This window comes from Moschus berezovskii, chromosome 12 (genome assembly GCF_049115385.1).
Source record: "Moschus berezovskii isolate FMDL1 chromosome 12, NW_MosBer_1.0, whole genome shotgun sequence".
In the NCBI taxonomy this organism is placed as follows: domain Eukaryota; kingdom Metazoa; phylum Chordata; class Mammalia; order Artiodactyla; family Moschidae; genus Moschus; species Moschus berezovskii.
The window spans coordinates 14,274,952-14,294,652 of NC_142471.1; the positions used below are offsets into that span (position 1 = coordinate 14,274,952).

Here is a 19,701-nt window from a genome sequence, read left to right on the forward strand (position 1 = left end):
TTTAAATATGAAATACATGACCCTTGGGCCTTATGTTTTTAGATTTGGCTGTATAAAGCAGATGTTATGGAAAAGCATTTCAGAATGAAAAGGGTATTTGAATAAGTTTCCATGGGCCCTGCGAAGAATTGAAAATCTAGCCCCCACCTTTAATTTAGTAATTAAGTAGACTTTCCCTGTAGTTTGGGGGATTGTAATAGTTTACACCTGTCTCAACTTTTGCTGTTTTTATTGGCTGTGGCTTTTGCCATCCCATATTTCTTATGAAGCAAAAATATGAAATAAAATAGGCCAGAGCATTGGAGAAATTATAATAAACATAAAAAATGAATTGTTCAGCTTAAAATGTGAAATGCTTTACCTGCACAAAATCATGAAGCCATGTTTCAGTAGTAGTGAAGTAATTTATTCCTGGAATTCTATGTCATGAAAATAAAGACAATTGCTTTCATTGGCAGGAAGATTCCAAAGGTTTTTTAACCATCAAATGATTAACTTTTGGAACATCAGGCAGGCCGAAATTGTATTGTAAGGACAGTTAGAAAAAGCCTGTTAAATCATTTTGTGTGTTTTCATGTTGCTGTGAATGAAAAAGATGAGGCTGTATCAGTGTATGAGAATGTGAGGCTTGATAGAACTGTTGTACCACAAAATACAGTCAGACTTTTCATAGGTCACGGAGCTCCATGACATCAAGTCTGGGTTGGCTCATTTCACAGGGTGATGTTTTCCCCTCGAAACATAATGACAAGAAAATCATTGTGTCAAGATATTATTATACCTCCTGTTTTTTCTTGCAACCTAGGTCTCAAGTGGTCTCCCTGGAAGAACCCTTTAATTTTGAGTCCTGACAGTAGCTACCCAGTCCTAGTGTTAAGAGTAAGATGACTAGCTTTTTAGTGCACTGTCCAGAATAAGAGTAGCTAAGATTTCTAATAATTTTAATTTGGATGGAGTGGTAACTGTGAAAAGATCTTTGGGACCCTTGTTTCTAGAACTGAGTTTTAATTTTGTCTTGGACCTCACTCATTGCGTGCTTTGAATACATGGGTCAAGGTTGTAAGCTGAATGAAGGCAGGGCCTGGCCTATGTTGAGTCACCAGCGTGAGACTTACATACCTGTGGAGTGAAAGAGTGAACTTTTCTTTCTATAGAAAGAACATCTTATATACCTAAGAAATACTCCACAAACCTCCGCCTTCTCAATTTCTCACTTATTCAAGAGGAGTTGATATTTTAATCCTGAGGAGTTTAGAGTATGTAATTCTCAAATTTGAGCACCGAAGGATCCCTGCTTAGGGAGGGGAGAGAATACTTGGGGGAAATGTTGCTCTCCCTTGACTGACTTCTCTGGTCTTGGCAGCTTTGCTTGTGTGGAGTCAGTAAAAGTGCAGGAGACCCAGCAACCTGGGGGTGAGGTAAGGATGCTCCCAGCAAAGGGCCGATGATTGGGACTCACCTTGGTTTGTACTAGAGACCGTGACCACCCACCAGTCCAGCCTTGTGGGCTTAGGAAGTGGACTGTCGTAGGACTTAGGGGAAATTCAGGCTCAGATTTTGAGTTTCTTGTACATAAACATTCTGGGATGAAAAAAGCCAGAGATTTTTGGTGGCATCGAGTGTGCCATTTCCAGCTCCCCCTCTCTCGATGCCCCTCAAATCATAAAGTTGTTAAAGGTGCAGGTTTCTGGTTAAATTTTAGATGTTTTCCTGGGAGCTTAATTATAATTTGTGTGTAACTAAGGATTGCAGCCATGAAATTAAAAGACGCTTACCCCTTGGAAGGAAAGTTATGACCAACCTAAATAGTATATTAAAAAACAGAGACATTACTTTGCCAACAAAGGTCCATCTAGTCAAGGCTATGGTTTTTCCAGTGGTCATGTATAGATGTGAGAGTTGGACTGTGAAGAAAGCTGATCGCCGAAGAATGGATGCTTTTGAACTGTGGTGTTGGAGAAGACTTTTGAGAGTCCCTTGGACTGCAAGGAGATCCAACCAGTCCATTCTAAAGGAGATCAGTCCTGGATGTTCATTGGAAGGACTGATGCTAAAGCTGAAACTCCAATACTTTGGCCACCTCATGCGACGAGTTGACTCACTGGAAAAGACTCTGATGCTGGGAAGGATTGGGGGCGGGAGGAGAAGGGGACGACAGAGAATGAGATGGCTGGATGGCATCACCGATTCAATGGACATGAGTTTGAGTGAACTCCGGGAGTTGGTAATGGACAGGGAGGCCTGGCATGCTGTGATTCATGGGGTCTCAAAGAGTCGGACACGACTGAGCAACTGAACTGAAGGAAATTCCACCCCTCCCCCCACCCCGGCTTTTAATTCATCCAGGGATTGAAAGGCCAGTCTGTGAAGTCTGTTTAGCTGGACTTGGCATGAAGGGGCATTTCAAGGTTGTGACATAATGCGTTTGTCATGAGCAAAGTAAGTATCTTAAAGGAAGTTTCTGGTTTCTGTAATAAAACATCATTGTATCATGAAATTTAAGCCCATGAATTTTAAGTGGTGAAGGAGTCCCCTGTGGGTGAAAGTGTTTATCTGCCCTGCTTGATAGGCTTTTGAATATACCTTTGATACTAACATTTCTTTTTAAAAGAAGAGTTCCCTTGATGTCACTAAAATCTTTTTCTGATCTTTGTGGCCTGGTATGCAGTTTTCATTGCCACACAGTTGTATCATGGAGCAGGAGTTACTTTAAACTATTTTTAGCTGTAGAGATAAAGGCAGCCCAAGAGGTAGCTGAGTTGAAGTGTCCCCAGGGCATTTGTGTCTTTGGGTTTGGGTGCTGATCTTTTATCTTTCTGGCCCTCTGGCTAGGACCAACCATATTCACCTTCTTTTCTCTTTTTTTGGGGGTTCAAAATTGCTTCTTTATGTTCTTTCAAGAATTCACTATTGGTATATTCCCTAGTTAGAGTGAACTGCAAAAAATTTATTTGTGTAACTTCCCTGGTGGTCCAGTGGTTAATACTCCCCACTTTCAATACAGGGGGTGCAGTCAGATCTCTGGTCAGGGAACTAAGATCCCACGTGCCACGAGGTGCAGCCAGAATATAAAATCTGTGGAAATGTGTGACTCAAATGCTCACATCAGTGTCTGTGCTCAGTTTGTGCTGTTGATGATGTGTTTGTGCAAAAAGTGAAGTTAAGATGGCATTGAAATTATGTATTGGTTTCCTTTTCTGCTGTAACAAATTTATTATCTTATAGTTCTGGTGGTCAGAAGTCAGAAATGTGTTTTATCGGGCTATCCTAAGGTATTGTCGGGGCTGCACTTCCTCCAAAGACCCTGGAGGAAAATCCCAGTCCTTCCCTTTCCCAACTTCTAGAGGGCTCCTGTATTACTTGGCTTGTGGCCCCACCTCCACATTCAAAGCCAGCAGTGTAGCATCTCTGTAAGTTTCTCTGCTCTGGCTCTCTCCTTTGCAGTCAGTGCCCTTCTCTCCGTCTGATTCTTTTGTCACATTGCCTCCTTGGACTCTGACCTTCCTTCTCCCTTCTTAAAACGGCTCCTTGTGATTACAGTGGGTCCACCTGCGTAATTCAGGATATACTTCCCATCTCAAGATCTTAATTTAAACACACCCACAAAATCCCTTTAGCATATATAAGGTGAGTTATTCACAGTTTCTAGGGATGAGAACATGACGTCTTTGAGGGACTATTTAGCTGCCATATTTTGAAAAATCACAGAAATGTGTACTCTGTGCTCTGCTTTTTAAATGAAAACATGTCAATAAAAATACACAGTTTTACAAAATAGTAGAAGATAACTTACGTTTAACTGTGAAATTAGAGTTGGTGACAAAAGAGTTTAGACTTTAACACTGTTTTTCGAGGGCAGAGAGGATTTCTTTGAATTTTGAATTCTCTACTGATTGGCCACAATTCTTGAGTTTTCAGGAACTTTAGCGAGTGCACTTGTTACACACACACACAGACATACAGGTGTGTGCGCACGCGCGCACACACACACGTACAGGTGGGGTCCCTTGATGGTATTGCCCATTAGGTGTTTGGGGTACCAGTCTGCCAGATTTCAATTTAGAGGAGTTCTTGCTCCAGCTCATTTCTCTGTCCTGGCCAGGGGTGGCCTTTTCTGTTAACCATTTTTCACCCCTGCCTGAATCTGAGACCTAGTGTTTGCATTCTGAAAGATGTGATTTGAGGCTGTTGCAAGCAAGATGCCATTAGCTCTTTGTTCTCCTCTCTCTGAAGATGAAAAAGAAAATGTCCACAGGACCTTAAAACTTTTGCACATATAAAACTGGGCTTGTCCCATATTTGTAGGCTACCATTTAGACACGAAAATGTTCAAATACAACGACCTTTAAATTAATCTCAGGTGAAATTTTGTTGTCTGGGACCTTGACCATGACTTTGTAATTCTCTTGTTTTTTTGTCTCTCTCTTTGTAAATGTGAATAAAGGAGTGGATTAAAGTCATGTATGATGCCAGCTGAAATCCAAGTAGATTATATAGTCAGTGCAAAGCATAAACCTGAAATAGCCCCGAGGAGGCCTTGTCAGATGAGCCATCACTGGAAAAGGCAATCTCTTGCTTGGAACTGATTTCAGACAGGAAGTACTCACAGCAGTACAGATGATTCTATTGATAGTTGCATTTGTTCGTATGTGTAGCTTCTTAACTATGAAAAAAACAAGATTACTTTCATCTGCGTGTGAAAATAGAGACTTGTGAGGGTTTCAGACAGAAAACGGAGTGCGAGGGTATCTGAAGATGTCTGATGGATGGGGTTAGTGTTTCTTTTCCATTTCGTGTCACAGATGAGGCCTGTGAACAGGCCCTGAGCTTGGGGAGAGCGAGGCTGGCATCTTGTTTAGCTCTGTTCTTGTGCCTGATACTGAGAGTGCTTTGAATACTTAGGTTGGAAAACGAAACTATTTTAAATGTATACATTTTTATTTACAGCTGCTGCCGAAGGAAAAGGCAAAAGTGGGGAAGACTTTTTTCAGAAGGTAAGTGACTTTTTACTCCTGTCTTGACGATAATTAAAGAGAAATGTACCTGTCTCTCAGTAGCTACCCCAGAAGCCCCTGAAAGCTCCCCTTCTCTGTGAAGGGGACTAGGTTTAAAGCTGGAGATGCTCAGGGCAAGAAAAGGGTGGTAGGCTGTTTGGGACATAACCATTCAAAGGCAGCTCTCTCTGGGCAAACTTAATGAAGTTTTCCATTGCAGGCGATGAGGACTGCCAGATCTGCTACCAGATTATTTTCTTTACCTGTTCTCTTTGCCTGTTTCCTCCTTCCTTAAACACATACCTGACCTAGGGAGTTGGAGAGGAGTCCCTTACAGAGGCTTCATTTCTTTCTTTTTTTAAATTATTTTTTAATAGAAGGATAATTGCTTTACAGAATTTTGCTGTTTTCTGTCAAACCTCAACTTGAATCAGCCATTGGTATACATATATCCCCTCCCTTTTGAAGCTCCCTCCATCTCCCTCCCCACCCCAGCCCTCTAGGTTGATGCAGAACCCCTGTTTGAGTTTCCTGAGACATCCAGCAGATTCCCGTTGCCTCCATGTTACTCTTTCCATACATCTCACCCTCTCCTCCCCTCTCCCCATGTCAGAGGCTTCATTTCTGGTAAGCAGGACCATGGGTGGGGTGATAAAATTGACAGAAGATGCTTACTGTACCTCTCTGTTCACGACTGGTAACCTTGTCTGTTGTGTCCCTGGCGGTCCTAAGTTCTGACCTTCAGTGAAGTCGGCCTGGCCAGTCATAAAGGGAGACAGGAATAAAACTGATGGCAAGTGATTTGAGGTACTGTCGACAGCCGTGGATTACTTCTGGTTATTAGCTCTGTTTTAAAGTAAGTGTTTTATGTAAGGGAAGATGTCTGTCTTTGCCAAGAAGTTGACTCAAGTTCCCATCCTCCTTTCTTTTGTTCATTTGAGTTTATTATATTGATATTTGTGTTTGCTGTTGGCATCCAGAAAGCATGTGTGTAGGGACAAATATGCAGTTTGTCCTAGAGTGACACACAGTAGCAACTCTGGATGTGGTTAAATATCGCTGTGGTAGGTCATCAAGCTTTTGGAAAATACCTTTGTGACCAGATGTGTCTTTTACAAGTAAGCTTCTTTATTCTCTTGCTTTCTGTGTGATCTGATCTTTTTTTTTGTCAAGTTCGTTATTCATCTGCATTTTCTTCCAAGGCTATTAAAAGCGAATATCTTCAGAGCTGATACTGGGCTTGCCCTTTCTTCATTCTGAAAATGTTTGTTTACCACCTGCTGTGTGGAACACACTGGAAAGACCAAAATGAGCAAGGCATCCCCTCCCTAAAGGAATCAGTCTGGTGTTTGATTATATAGCTGCCTAAATAGCAGGGGAGTCTGCACCAGAGAGGACTAAGCTCTTGACTGGGACTTGAGGAGATTAAAAAGAACTTCTTGAGATCTTTTGAAGAGTGGAAATTAGCTAAGTGGAGGGATAGACTTGGGTGGGTAGAAAGCGCATTCTGAGTGAAGAAACAGAATGGAGGAAAGCTCCGATGTGGAGAAATTCATGCAACATTCACATTTGAAAGCATCATCTGAGAGGTTCATAGTGCAGAGTGAGGTTTACTGTCCTATATGATGAAGTACCTTCTTTGTATGGGGGTGAGGGTGCATTCCTAAAGATATTTAATTAAAAATTTGCTGTCCTGGCCGGATACAATATGCCAGACCACAGTTTTCCACCCCTGCTTTTTAGGCTCTTGCTGTTGAAATTTATGTAGTATGTCTGAAGCACCCTTACTTGGTATTATCTGACATTGGTTCATGTACAGCTTGTACTCAATGCTTGGGCAATTCAGAATCTCAGCTTTTGGCTGGGGTAGGCTTGCTGCAAGGCAAAGAAAAGAGAAGACAAATAGAAATCACAGAGTTGCCTTGGTTTTTCTGTGATGGTACAAATAAATGCACTCTATGGAAGGATTTTTTTTTTTTTTTTTTTAGTTCTTTAACTTGTGAAGAGATGTAAAAAACAGACTGTTCAGCTTTATATGACTCACATTTTAAAAACTGAATCAAAACACGGTGTATGTGGTCATAAAGGACTTTCATTCTTAGAAGATTTGCTAATATTTATCACTCTTTACAGAGCTATGTATACATTCCAGCAGTTTAAATGGAAACACATGTCTGAATCCAGGAACATATGTGCATCCCACAAACCATGAGTTGGAATCATCGATTCCATTCTTGATCACAGGTTAATGAGGTCTCTGAGTAACTAAATGGAGTACTTTTTAATCTCATTTTCTTCTTTAGCTCAATAAAGAGTGTCTTCCTGATCAACAAGGGTCCGTGTCATATTTGGATACTTACCATGGGAAAAAGCTCCTGTTACTTAATAAAAGTGGAACAGCTCAAATGTCAGAAAAGTAGTTTTTAGTGTTTTGACCAGAGAGAAGAATAAATTACAGTCTACATTAGAATGAAGGAAAGGAGGAGTATTGAATTGTCCTCCAGGAGCTTTCTTTTAGTTGCATACCTCCCATTTAAAAATAATAGCATTTTGGGAAACAGGAACAAAAAATAAACCACATTGCTGATTGTGAGCATCTTTGAAAAAATGCTCTTTTTTCTTTCAGGGAAATGCAAATATGAAGGTTATATATGCTTATTATTAGGATGTCTTTTGGATTTTGACTCTGGGGGTATGTATCACAAACTGACATTGACATTAAAATCTCTCTTTGAGCTTAGTTTAAAATTGGACTATCCCCGCCCCTCAATTTTTTTTTTTTATTATTATCCTGACTTTAAAAAGATCTAAGCCTGGAAGTATAACTCGTGAATTCATTACTAGCTCTCCCTGATGGGCTTTCTGGGTGGCTCAGTGGTAAAGAATCCACCTGTGATGCAGAAGATACAGGAGATGCTCTGGATTCGATCCCTGGGTCAGGAAGATCCCCTGGAGGAGGGCATGGCAACCCACTTCAGTATTCTTGTCTGGAAAATCCCATGGACAGAGGCTCCTGGCGGGCTACAGTCCATAGGGTAGCACAGAGTCGGACATGACTGAAGTGACTGAGCATGCACACTTCCTGATGAGAGGATTGGAAGAGGAGGACGAGAGTTTTATATATTATTTTGTTTTTTTGTAAAAATATATGTAAAACCATAACAATATGATTATATTAACTATTTTCATTAATAATTTTCAAAAATGAAAAAAAAAACAACTTTAAATATCTTTAAGAGTAAAAATGGTTAGATTTCTACAAAGGGTTGAAATCATAGTTTAACAACCGCTGGGATCATCAGATCTATTGTGTCAAATTTGAAGCCATAATGTATAGTTGTTCAGTTGACTCTAAACTTAAAATTCTCCCCTGGAGTCACAGCCACTACTTAATTTCAAAGAGCTTCCTGGTTTTCTGTAGACTGTTTTGTTGTCTGTGTATTGCCAGGAAGATCCCTTGGAGGAGAGCATGGCAACCCACTCCAGTATTCTTGCCTGGAGAATCCCATGGACAGAGGAGCCTGGTGGGCTAAGTCCATAGGGTCACAAAGAGTTGGACACAACTTAAGCAACTTAGCACGCACACACACAATATTTTATTTCCACTGATACTCTATTGGGGTAAAAGACTAACCTGGTATAGCAGATACATCCAACAATATCATGCCTTAAAGAAGAGTTCTTTATTTTACTTTGATGTAACATTCTAAGGAGAGTACTCCGGCTTGGTGGGTAGTGCTGTCTCGTGCTGTCAGTGAGAGACCCACATCTCTTCTATGACTGAACTCTTGTTCCTTAAGGCACGCATCTCATCTGTATGGTTGAAGCTGGGTCATTACCGTGGCCACATGTGAGCTGATGAGGAGGCGGAAGATGCCCTGGTCTTAAGGTCCAGGTCTGGGTCTGTCGTGTGTCACTCGTTCTCACATTCTGAGGAGGAAACTCATGTATGTGGCCTTCTGTAACTGTAGTCATAGAGGTGGGAGGAGGAGTGTCTGGAGGAAATACTGATTTTGCAAGTACTGCCTAACAAAAGGCAGATTGTCAGGAAGAAATAACGTGGTCAAGAGGGTAAAGTCTCTGTATTACGCTTTGAAACCTTTTGTATTTTCTTGAGGGCTGCTGTAAAAGTGTACCACAGATTGAGTGTACCACAGATTGACTTACACAATAAAATGGATTGTCTCACAGTTCTGGAGGCTAGAAGTTCAGGGTCAAGGTGTGGGCAGGGCTCTGCCTTCTGAGTGCTGAGAGAGAATCTGGTCCACGCCTCTCTCCTGGCTCCTGGAGATTTGCTCACCATCTTTGGTGTTCTTGGCTTCTAGAAGCTTTAACCTGATGTTTGCCTGTGGAGTTCTCCCATGTGTGTCTGTGTCCAAATATCTCCTTTTTATAAGGACAATAGTCCTATTGGATTAGGGCTCAGTCTAGTGATCTTATCTCAGTAATTACATCTGCAGTGACCCTGTTTCCAGTCAGTTCGCATTTGAGGTACTTACTAGTGGTTAGGATTTCAACATGATGAATTTTGGGGGATATGGCTCAACCTATAATATCTTTCAATGGCGGAAATTATTTTGTATAAAATTTACTATAGTCAGAACAATTTGGTAAAACTGTAAATGTTATCATGTTTTGATACTCAATTTGATTTATAGATTTTAATTTCCTAGTCACTTATACTAGAGACTTCCCTGGTGGCTCAGATGGTAAAGCAGTAAAGCCTACAATGTGGGGGACCCAGGTTGGGAAGATCTCCTGGAGGAGGCAGTGGCAACCCACTCCAGTATTCTTGCCTGGAAAATCCCATGGACGGAAGAGCCTGGTAGGCTACAGTCCATGGCGTTGCAAAGAGTCGGACACAGCCGAGCAACTTCACTTTCACTTATACTAAATCTTTTTCTTTCCTTATAGCAAGTCATTTTTAAGTTGTTTATAACAAATACATAATTGACATGCAAGAAAAAGAAAAAAAATCTACTTAGTCTTCCTACCTTTGAAAGAAAACTACTCTTTATACACTTGTTGTCAGTCCCTAAGTTGTGTCTGATTCTTTGTGATCTCTTGGACTGCAGCATGCCTGGCTTCCCAGCATCTCCTGGAGTTTGCTCAAACTCATGTCCATGGAATCATTGATACCATCCAGCCATCTCATCCTGTGTCACCCCCTTCTCCTCCTGCCTTCAATCTTTCCCAGTATTGCCATATTTTCCAGTGAGTTGGCTCTTTGCATCAGGTGGCCTAAGTATTTGAGCTTCAGCTTCAGCATCAGTCCTTCCAATGAATATTCAGAGTTGATTTCCTCTATGATTGACTGGTTTGATCTTCTTGTGTCCAAGGGACTCTCAAGAGTCTTCTCCAGCACTACTGTTTATATACTTTGGTCCTTATATATATATATATATATATATATATATATATAAATGTATATAAAATGCTTTTTAATATTCTTTAATTGGCTGATGAGATTACAAATTAGACCATATTGGATACATCCCAGATGTTTTTCTGTGTTGGAATTTTGCACATTCTTCAGTAATTGTGTTTTTTATTTTTTGACTCTAACTATACTTAACAAAAGGAGGGAATGGATTCAACTTTTACAGCTTTCTGTCTAGTTTTTGTCCACTTGTCATGGCAACTTTAATTGAAACACATGGAAATGATCTGCCAGGAGTTTTACAGTTCTATGGGCAGTTGTTCATGGCTTACTCACTGTCTGTCCTGTTTCCTTTAATCAGTTCTTTTTTACATTTCTCTTGTGCAATGACTATGGTGAGATCTTGGAGGGGAAAATGTGTTAGTTACACTGTATTAGGTAGGGATGAGTAAAGTGATTGTATTACAAATGTGATTCATCAAAGCAAAATGCTTTAGGAATCTTGAATCCCGTTGGCTGAAGAGGGGAAAATCCAGTGAGTGTTGTAATTGATCAAACCAAATTTTCTGTTACATTGGGTTATATACATAGTTTCTCCACAAAGTACACAAAGCATGTTTTAAATGTGGGGTATTTTATATCCTTAAAATACGTCAGTTAGAAAACTGACCTGTAAACTATGGTTTTTCAGAAGGACTTATCACTAAGGCCAGTATAAATAGGAAACTGTTTGATGGTTTATGTGGTATGTTTTTACTACCCTCAAATTCATCTTTTTAGGCAAATAGATTACTTTTGTCATTTTGAGACTGGAAAGTAGCAAATGTTGTCTTCTGGGGTAAATTGCTTGGAGGAATAGCTGGCTCCCTTTGTATCTCAAAACAAGTACATTAGGTGGTCTTAGATGAGGACTACTTAAATATTTTTATTGGAAGGGAGACAGAAATGTCTGACTACAATTTCTTCTTTCTCCACTGGCCATTAATTTGTTTAGTTTGGATAGCTCATAGTCCTCTGGTCATAGAAATAACTTTTGATTTAATTATTTAAAAGTGCATTCACTTAACTGTAGCTCATGGTATGCTTTCTCTGACACTGAGTCTTTTTGCTTGAACATGTAAAATCAAATTTGATGTAATAAAGTTAGGATATTTAACATTTTAATATCAGTATGTGTTTCAGTAGGGAATATATTCACGTGTTTTACAATTCAAACATTCCCAAAAGATGTATGTACAGTGGAGTATTTGATGCCACGGTAGTGAAAATGGGTGGAGAAGGCTGCAGAATGACAGGGTTGATTTCGTTTCCAAACTCAAAGGTGGTCAGCAATGGATGTCATCACAAATGGACAGTTAGGCCTTACAGCTAACATGCAGGAACCCTGAGTTCTTACTCCTGATGACAGCTTTATGACCCTGAGTGTAAGTTTCATTGAGAGAATCTATCCCTCTTCTCTTCTACAACTGACTAAATAGAGGTGAGTGGCATATATATGACTTGGAAAAAAGAAACAACCCCCCAAACAGGTTATCTGGTCATCTTTTGCTTACTTATTCATTTTTAAAAATTTTTATTGGAGTATAGTTGATTTACAATGTTGTGCTGGTTTCATGTGTCCAGCAAAGTGAATCGGTTATGCATATATATATATATATCCACTCTTTTTTAGATTCTTTCCCCATATGGTCATCTTTTATAAAGTTGTTAAAGGTAAGAACCTGTCCTATTTTTATATCTTTTAATTTGCTTTCTGTCTTCCAGCAGAGTCTAGCAGTTAAGGGTTAGTGAGAAAAGATTCAGAAAAAAGACTATCTTATGTGATTTGCTCATTCTCTGTTCTTAGTGTCCTCTGAGTTCTGTCTTTGTGTTGATTTGAACAGGATGAGCCTGGTGTCAAGCCTGTATTCTTGAGCGTGTCGTACAGTTACCTGTTGCGTTCTGTCATCATGTCAGGTTTTCTTTGGCAGTCATTTCACACTGCTTTATGAGAACCACATTTGGTCTTTTATTCCTCTCTCTGCAGCCATGGAAATAGGGGATGCAGTTGAGATTCCTTTAAACTGGGTGTTTGATGGCCACGAATATACCCTAATTGCTATTATGATTTTTTAAAGTGACTAGTAATAGTTTACGTGAAAAGTGAAAGTTGCTCAGTTGTGTCTGACTCTTTGTGACAGCATGGACTATAGAGTACATGGAATTGTCCAGGCCAGAATACTAGAGTGGGTAGCCTTTCCCATCTCCAGGGGATCTTCCCAACCCAGGGATCGAACCCAGGTCTCCCTCATTGCAGGCGGATTCTTTACCAGCTGAGCCACCTGGGAAGCCTTGTTAAGTAATAGTTAACTATTATTTAATAGTTAAATAATGTTAGTTAACTATTATTAAAAATAATTAAAAGTTATTTAAATAATTATTTTAATTATTAAATAGTTATTATTTAACTAAATAAATTAAGAAGTTATTAAATAAAAAAGTATTAAAGTTATTTAAAATAATTTTTAAGTTATTAAATAATAAGTTAAGTAATATTATTTAATATAATTGAATTAATAATTATTCAATATTATTATTTAATAAAACTATTAAATAATATTAATGGACTGGAATGGGTGAATTTAACTCGGATGACCATTATATCTACTACTGTGGGCAGGAATCCCTTAGAAGGAATGGAGTAGCCATCATGGTCAACAAAAGAGTCCGAAATGCAGTACTTGGATGCAATCTTAAAAATGACAGAATGATTTCTGTTCATTTCCGAGGCAAACCATTCAATATTACAGTAATCCAGGCCTATGCCCCAACCAGTAATGCTGAAGAAGCCGAAGTTAATCGGTTCTATGAAGACCTACAAGACCTTTTAGAACTAACACCCAAAAAAGATGTCCTTTTCATTATAGGGGACTGGAATGCAAAAGTAGGAAGTCAAGAAACACCTGGAGTAACAGGCAAATTTGGCCTTGGAGCACGGAATGAAGCAGGGCAAAGGCTAATAGAGTTTTGTCAAGAGAATGCACTGGTCATAGCAAACACCCTCTTCCAACAACACAAGAGAAGACTCTACACATGGACATCACCAGGTGGTCAACACCGAAATCAGATTGATTATATTCTTTGCAACCAAAGATGGAGAAGCTGTATACAGTTAGCGAAAACAAGACCAGGAGCTGACTGTGGCTCAGATCATGAACTCCTTATTGCGAAATTCAGACTTAAATTGAAGAAAGTAGGGAAAACCACTAGACCATTCAGATATGACCTCAATCAAATCCCTTATGATTATACAGTGGAAGTGAGAAATAGATTTAAGGGACTAGATCTGATTGATAGAGTGCCTGATGAACTCTGGACGGAGGTTCGTGACATTGTACAGGAGACAGGGACCAAGACCATCCCCATGGAAAAGAAATGCAAAAGAGCGAAATGGCTATCTGAGGAGGCCTTACAAATAGCTGTGAAAAGAAGAGAGGCGAAAAGCAAAGGAGAAAAGGAAAGATATAAGCATCTGAATGCAGAGTTCCAAAGAATAGCAAGGAGAGATAAGAAAGCCTTCCTCAGTGATCAATGCAAAGAAATAGAGGAAAACAACAGAATAGGAAAAACAAGAGACCTCTTCAAGAAAATTAGAGATTCCAAGGGAACATTTCATGCAAAGATGGGCTCAATAAAGGACAGAAATGGTTTGGACCTAACAGAAGCAGAAGATATTAAGAAGAGGTGGCAGGAATACACAGAAGAACTGTACAAAAAAGGTCTTCACGACCAAGATAGTCACGATAACGTGATCACTGACCTAGAGCCAGACATCTTGGAATGTGAAGTCAAGTGGGCCTTAGAAAGCATCACTACTAACAAAGCTAGTGGAGGTGATGGAATTCCAGCCAGTTGAGCTATTTCAAGTCTTGAAAGATGATGCTCTGAAAGTGCTGCACTCAATATGCCAGCAGATTTGGAAAACTCAGCAGTGGCCACAGGACTGGAAGAGGTCAGTCTTCATTCCAATCCCAAAGAAAGGCAATGCCAAAGAATGCTCAAACTACCGCACAATTGCACTCATCTCACATGCTAGTAAAGTCATGCTCAAAATTCTCCAAGCCAGGCTTCAGCAGTATGTAAACCGTGAACTCCCAGATGTTCAAGCAGGTTTTAGAAAAGGCAGAGGCACCAGAGATCAAATTGCCAACATCCACTGGATCATGGAGAAAGCAAGAGAGTTCCAGAAAAACATCTATTTCTGCTTCATTGACTATGCCGAAGCCTTTGACTATGTCGATCACAATAAACTGTGGAACATTCTGAAAGAGATGGGAATCCCAGACCACCTGACCTGCCTCTTGAGAAACCTGTATGCAGGTCAGGAAGCAACAGTTAGAACTGGACATGGAACAACAGACTGGTTCCAAATAGGAAAAGGTGTACGTCAAGGTTGTATATTGTCACCTTGCTTATTTAACTTATATGCAGAGTACATCATGAGGAACGCTGGGCTGGAAGAAGCACAAGCTGGAATCAAGATTGCTGGGAGAAATATCAATAACCTCAGATATGCAGATGACACTACCCTTATGGCAGAAAGTGAAGAGGAACTCAAAAGCCTCTTGATGAAAGTGAAAGAGGAGAGTGAAAAGGTTGGCTTGAAGCTCAACATTCAGAAAACAAAGATCATGGCATCTGGTCCCATCACTTCATGGGAAATAGATGGAAAAACAGTGGAGACAGTGTCAGACTTTATATTTTTGAGCTCCAAAATCACTGCAGATGCTGATTGCAGCCATGAAATTAAAAGACGCTTACTCCTTGGAAGGAAAGTTATGACCAACCTTGATAGTATATTAAAAAGCAGAGACATTACTTTGCCAACCAAGGTCCGTCTAGTCAAGGCAATGGTTTTTCCCGTGGTCATGTATGGATGTGAGAGTTGGACTGTGAAGAAAGCTGATCGCCGAAGAATCGATGCTTTTGAACTGTGGTGTTGGAGAAGACTCTTGAGAGTCCCTTATACTGCAAGGAGATCCAGCCAGTCCGTTCTAAAGGAGATCAATCCTGGATGTTCATTGGAGGGACTGATGCTAAAGCTGAAACTCCAATACTTTGGCCACCTCATGCGGCGAGTTGACTCACTGGAAAAGACTCTGATGCTGGGAAAGGTTGGGGGCGGGAGGAGAAGGGGACGACGGAGAATGAGATGGCTGGATGGCATCACCGACTCTGTGGACATGAGTTTGAGTGTACTCCGGGAGTTGGTGATAGACAGGGAGGCCTGGCGTGCTGTGATTCATGGGGTCGCGGAGAGTCGGACACGACTGAGCGACTGAAGTGAACTGAACTGAAGTATTATTTAAAGCAATACCATATGAATGTTTAGTTGTAATTGGTGAAAATGTCCTTCTCTCTTCCTAAATCCAGACTGAAAGCATTGGATGCTATGGAAAATCAAATTGAGTTTATGATTGGATTATTATGTAGGCCTTAAAAATCATGCTTTTGCCATCAGTATTTAGTGACTTGGGAAATGGATTATCATATGAATGCAAAAATCAGGACAGAAGGCATATAAATAGGTTGACTCAACTTTTGTTATATATATTTGTGCCTTGAAAGATTACTAAGAAATTATTGTAATATGTTAAGTTCTGTCTCAGTGGTGAGATTATGGTTGATTTGTATTCTTTATACTTTTTATGCAGTGAACCAGTGTTATTTTTAAAATTAAGATTAATCGCTACTGCCACCACCTCATGGAGAAAAACAGGTCATAATGGCTGACCTAGGTTGAGGTTGTCCATGAATACATAAATTATTGCCAATTTGTAGAACACACAATATTTTGTTGAGAGAAGTGTCAAAGGTCATTGGATTCTGCCTCCCATGAAGTACTGAAGTTCCTTCTGTATCCTACAGAAGTAGTTGTATTAGTTCCTACAACAGGTATAAAGACCGTACGGGTCTCACGTCCGTGTATAAGGCAAGTCATGTTTAGTCAGTGCTGATTTTTAGAAAGTTTCCACCTGTTCTCATCCATGTGCTGTTCTTGTTTTGCCATTTGGAGGTATAAAAATTTTTTTTGAAGATTTTTAAAAATAACATCTTTATGTCTTCAGACTAAAGATAACTTAAATTTTATTTACCATATGACTTAATTTTCAGACCACTTGCCATTTTAGTCTCTTTAGGAGCAGGATCAATGTTGTATGTTAAATGTAGCAACAATATCCGGTACAGTATTTTGAGTATAGGCTGACGAGTACAGTTATAGTGAGGCCATAATATCCATAGTATAGATATGATCCAGAATTAGCTAAAGGCTACAGCAGCAGCAGCAGCATGTAGTCTTCAGGCACTGAGTTGGCTTTTTTTTTTGTGCTATTCTTCACCCAAATGAAGAGGCAAGTTTGGATCATATTGTCATTGCTAGGTACATAATATAAAATTAAGGATGCTAGAATTCTGACTAGCAGGTAAGCCCACTTAGAAATTGCTCACATGCTCTGTCACTGTAGTCTCCTGACCTGACCTTTGGCTTGGAGATCATGTGGCAGTTAAGGTGGCCAGAACATGCAAATGAGGGGAGCATCCCTTTGAAAGAGTTCACCTGTCCTGCCTCTTGAGAAACCTGTATGCAGGTCAGGAAGCAACAGTTAGAACTGGTCATGGAACAACAGACTGGTTCCAAATAGGAAAAGGTGTACGTCAAGGTTGTATATTGTCACCTTGCTTATTTAACTTATATGCAGAGTACATCATGAGGAACGCTGGGCTGAAAGAAGCACAAGCTGGAATCAAGATTGCTGGGAGAAATATCAATAACCTCAGATATGCAGATGACACTACCCTTATGGCAGAAAGTGAAGAGGAACTCAAAAGCCTCTTGATGAAAGTGAAAGAGGAGAGTGAAAAGGTTGGCTTGAAGCTCAACATTCAGAAAACAAAGATCATGGCATCTGGTCCCATCACTTCATGGGAAATAGATGGAAAAACAGTGGAAACAGTGTCAGACTTTATATTTTTGAGCTCCAAAATCACTGCAGATGCTGATTGCAGCCATGAAATTAAAAGACGCTTGCTCCTTGGAAGGAAAGTTATGACCAACCTTGATAGTATATTAAAAAGCAGAGACATTACTTTGCCAACCAAGGTCCGTCTAGTCAAGGCTATGGTTTTTCCCGTGGTCATGTATGGATGTGAGAGTTGGACTGTGGAGAAAGCTGATCGCCGAAGAATCGATGCTTTTGAACTGTGGTGCTGGAGAAGACTCTTGAGAGTCCCTTATACTGCAAGGAGATCCAACCAGTCCATTCTAAAGGAGATCAGTCCTGGGCGTTCATTGGAGGGACTGATGCTAAAGCTGAAACTGCAGTACTTTGGCCACCTCATGCGATGAGTTGACTCACTGGAAAAGTCTCTGATGCTGGGAAAGGTTGGGGGCAGGAGGAGAAGGGGACGACAGAGAATGAGATGGCTGGATGGCATCACCGACTCTGTGGACATAGTTTGAGTGAACTCTGGGAGTTGGTGATGGACAGGGAGGCCTGGCGTGCTGTGATTCATGGGGTCGTGGAGAGTCGGACATGACTGAGCGACTGAACTGAACTGAACTGATCCTGGTTCTATGTAGTCAGAACCCCTGCATGATTTTCTTTCTTCATCATGGATCCCACAAGGTTACCCAGAAAAGTACTTGACCACTGCATGACAGCCTAATGGGGTAAGGCAATGACTCTTCATGTGACTTGAGGGAATGCTGTGACATTTAGTAAAGAGCTTTAAACTTTACTGCTTTACAATGAGTATACAGGGACTTCCCTGGTTAAGACTTTGCCTTCCAATGCACAGGGCATGGGTTTGATCCCTAGTTGGGGAGCTGATATCCCACAGGCCTCGTGGCCAAAAGGCCAAAAACATAAAACAGAAGAAATATTATAACATTCATTAAAGACTTTAAAAATGGTCCACACCAAAACAAAAAAAATTAAATAAAAGAAATGGGTTTATGGAAGAATTGTCATGTTGAGAAATTGGGTGTGATGGTGATGTCCTTTTCTTCTAGATAATGATCTGAATAGTGTTGAATTTTTTTTATTTTTTTATTTTCAAGGTCAGATAGCTGGTTGGTGGCAGCCAGGACCTGAAGATGCTTTTTGGACTTTGACTATTGTTAATAAAATATAAATTATTTTCTTTAAACTGTTGATTAGCATGCTCTCAAGCATGTAGACTGTGCCTGTGTAGTGAGAAAGGTTCTGGCTAAAGCTGTAAGTTTTGCTGACTAGGGCTCTGAATTAGGGTCATTGTGGTGCATTAGAGGGACAGCCAGAGGGCTGGAGGCAAATTAATATGGTAAAATAAGTGGTAAGGGTTTTGTAATCCTTTGTATTTTGTTTAAACAGTCAGGTTTCAAGATCATCTTAAGGTTGGTTCTTCGGAAGTTGGTACCTGTTATTTCACTATTTTACTTTATCCAGGAGACTAACAGTAATGGCTTATTGTCATCTTATGAGTCAGTCTTTTCTTCAATTTAGGAATCCTTTCTGGTTTCTTAAAGAACAGCCTTTTACCTGATGTATTTAACATTTTGCATTTTATTTTGACTAAATAGATTGCTTTAGGATTTGTCCTTTGGCTAATTCAACTATTGTCTTGCTTTGTCTCTGCTTAGTACTTTTAAGCGTACGGACTTTTTCATTTATGTGATTATACGCCTGTCTTTTCCTGTGCCCTCCCGTGAAAAGGAGAGGAGCAGGCTGTGTTTTGCATCGCCTGTTTTCTGGCTCTTCCAGCCTCAGCCAACAGGCCTAGATGTGGCACCAGATCCAAAGATGGACCTTCTGTAGATACTGGCCATGACCTGTGTGGCTTGCTCTGAAAACTCTGAGCGAGACTTGTCCCTTACAGATTGGGGAAACTGAGACCTTGAGTGGCTGTGGGACTGTGGAGGGAAAGGTCATGACACCGGGTGGGGTCGCGGAGAAGCCAGCGATGGCCGTGTGGGCCACGGGTAAGCGCTGGGGTTACAGGAAGAAGCAGCTGAGTCAGCAGAAGAAGCCAGTCCACAGAAGGAAGTGTGGAACAAAACAAAAGCAACTTGAGAAGCAGATATACCAGCAGTGATTCATGCCTCTGGTGGGGAGCTGGCAGTTTGTGACATTTCTCCAGTTTGAATCCATAGGTGTCTTTGCAGTCTTCTTCCTTTCTCTTGATGCGGTTGAGAACCTGGAAAGCCTTGTAATTAAGTTTCAGATGGAAATGTACAAAAGGTATTCAATTGCGTGAATAATTTCATAATTATCCTCTTCAAAGGGAATCCCTGGTGGATCAGCAGTG

General features: G+C 40.4%; 1 protein-coding gene across 3 annotated transcripts in view; it reads left to right on the forward strand.

Moving 5' to 3' along the window:
- Window positions 1-19,701, forward strand: part of BICC1 (BicC family RNA binding protein 1) — a 365,857-nt gene that overhangs the window by 100,768 nt on the left and 245,388 nt on the right. For all 3 annotated transcript variants that reach the window (XM_055425684.2, XM_088841893.1, XM_088841894.1), the window contains exon 2: window positions 4,948-4,994. In XM_055425684.2, coding sequence (XP_055281659.1) covers window positions 4,948-4,994 — 47 coding nt within the window. The remainder of the gene's footprint in view (window positions 1-4,947; window positions 4,995-19,701) is intronic.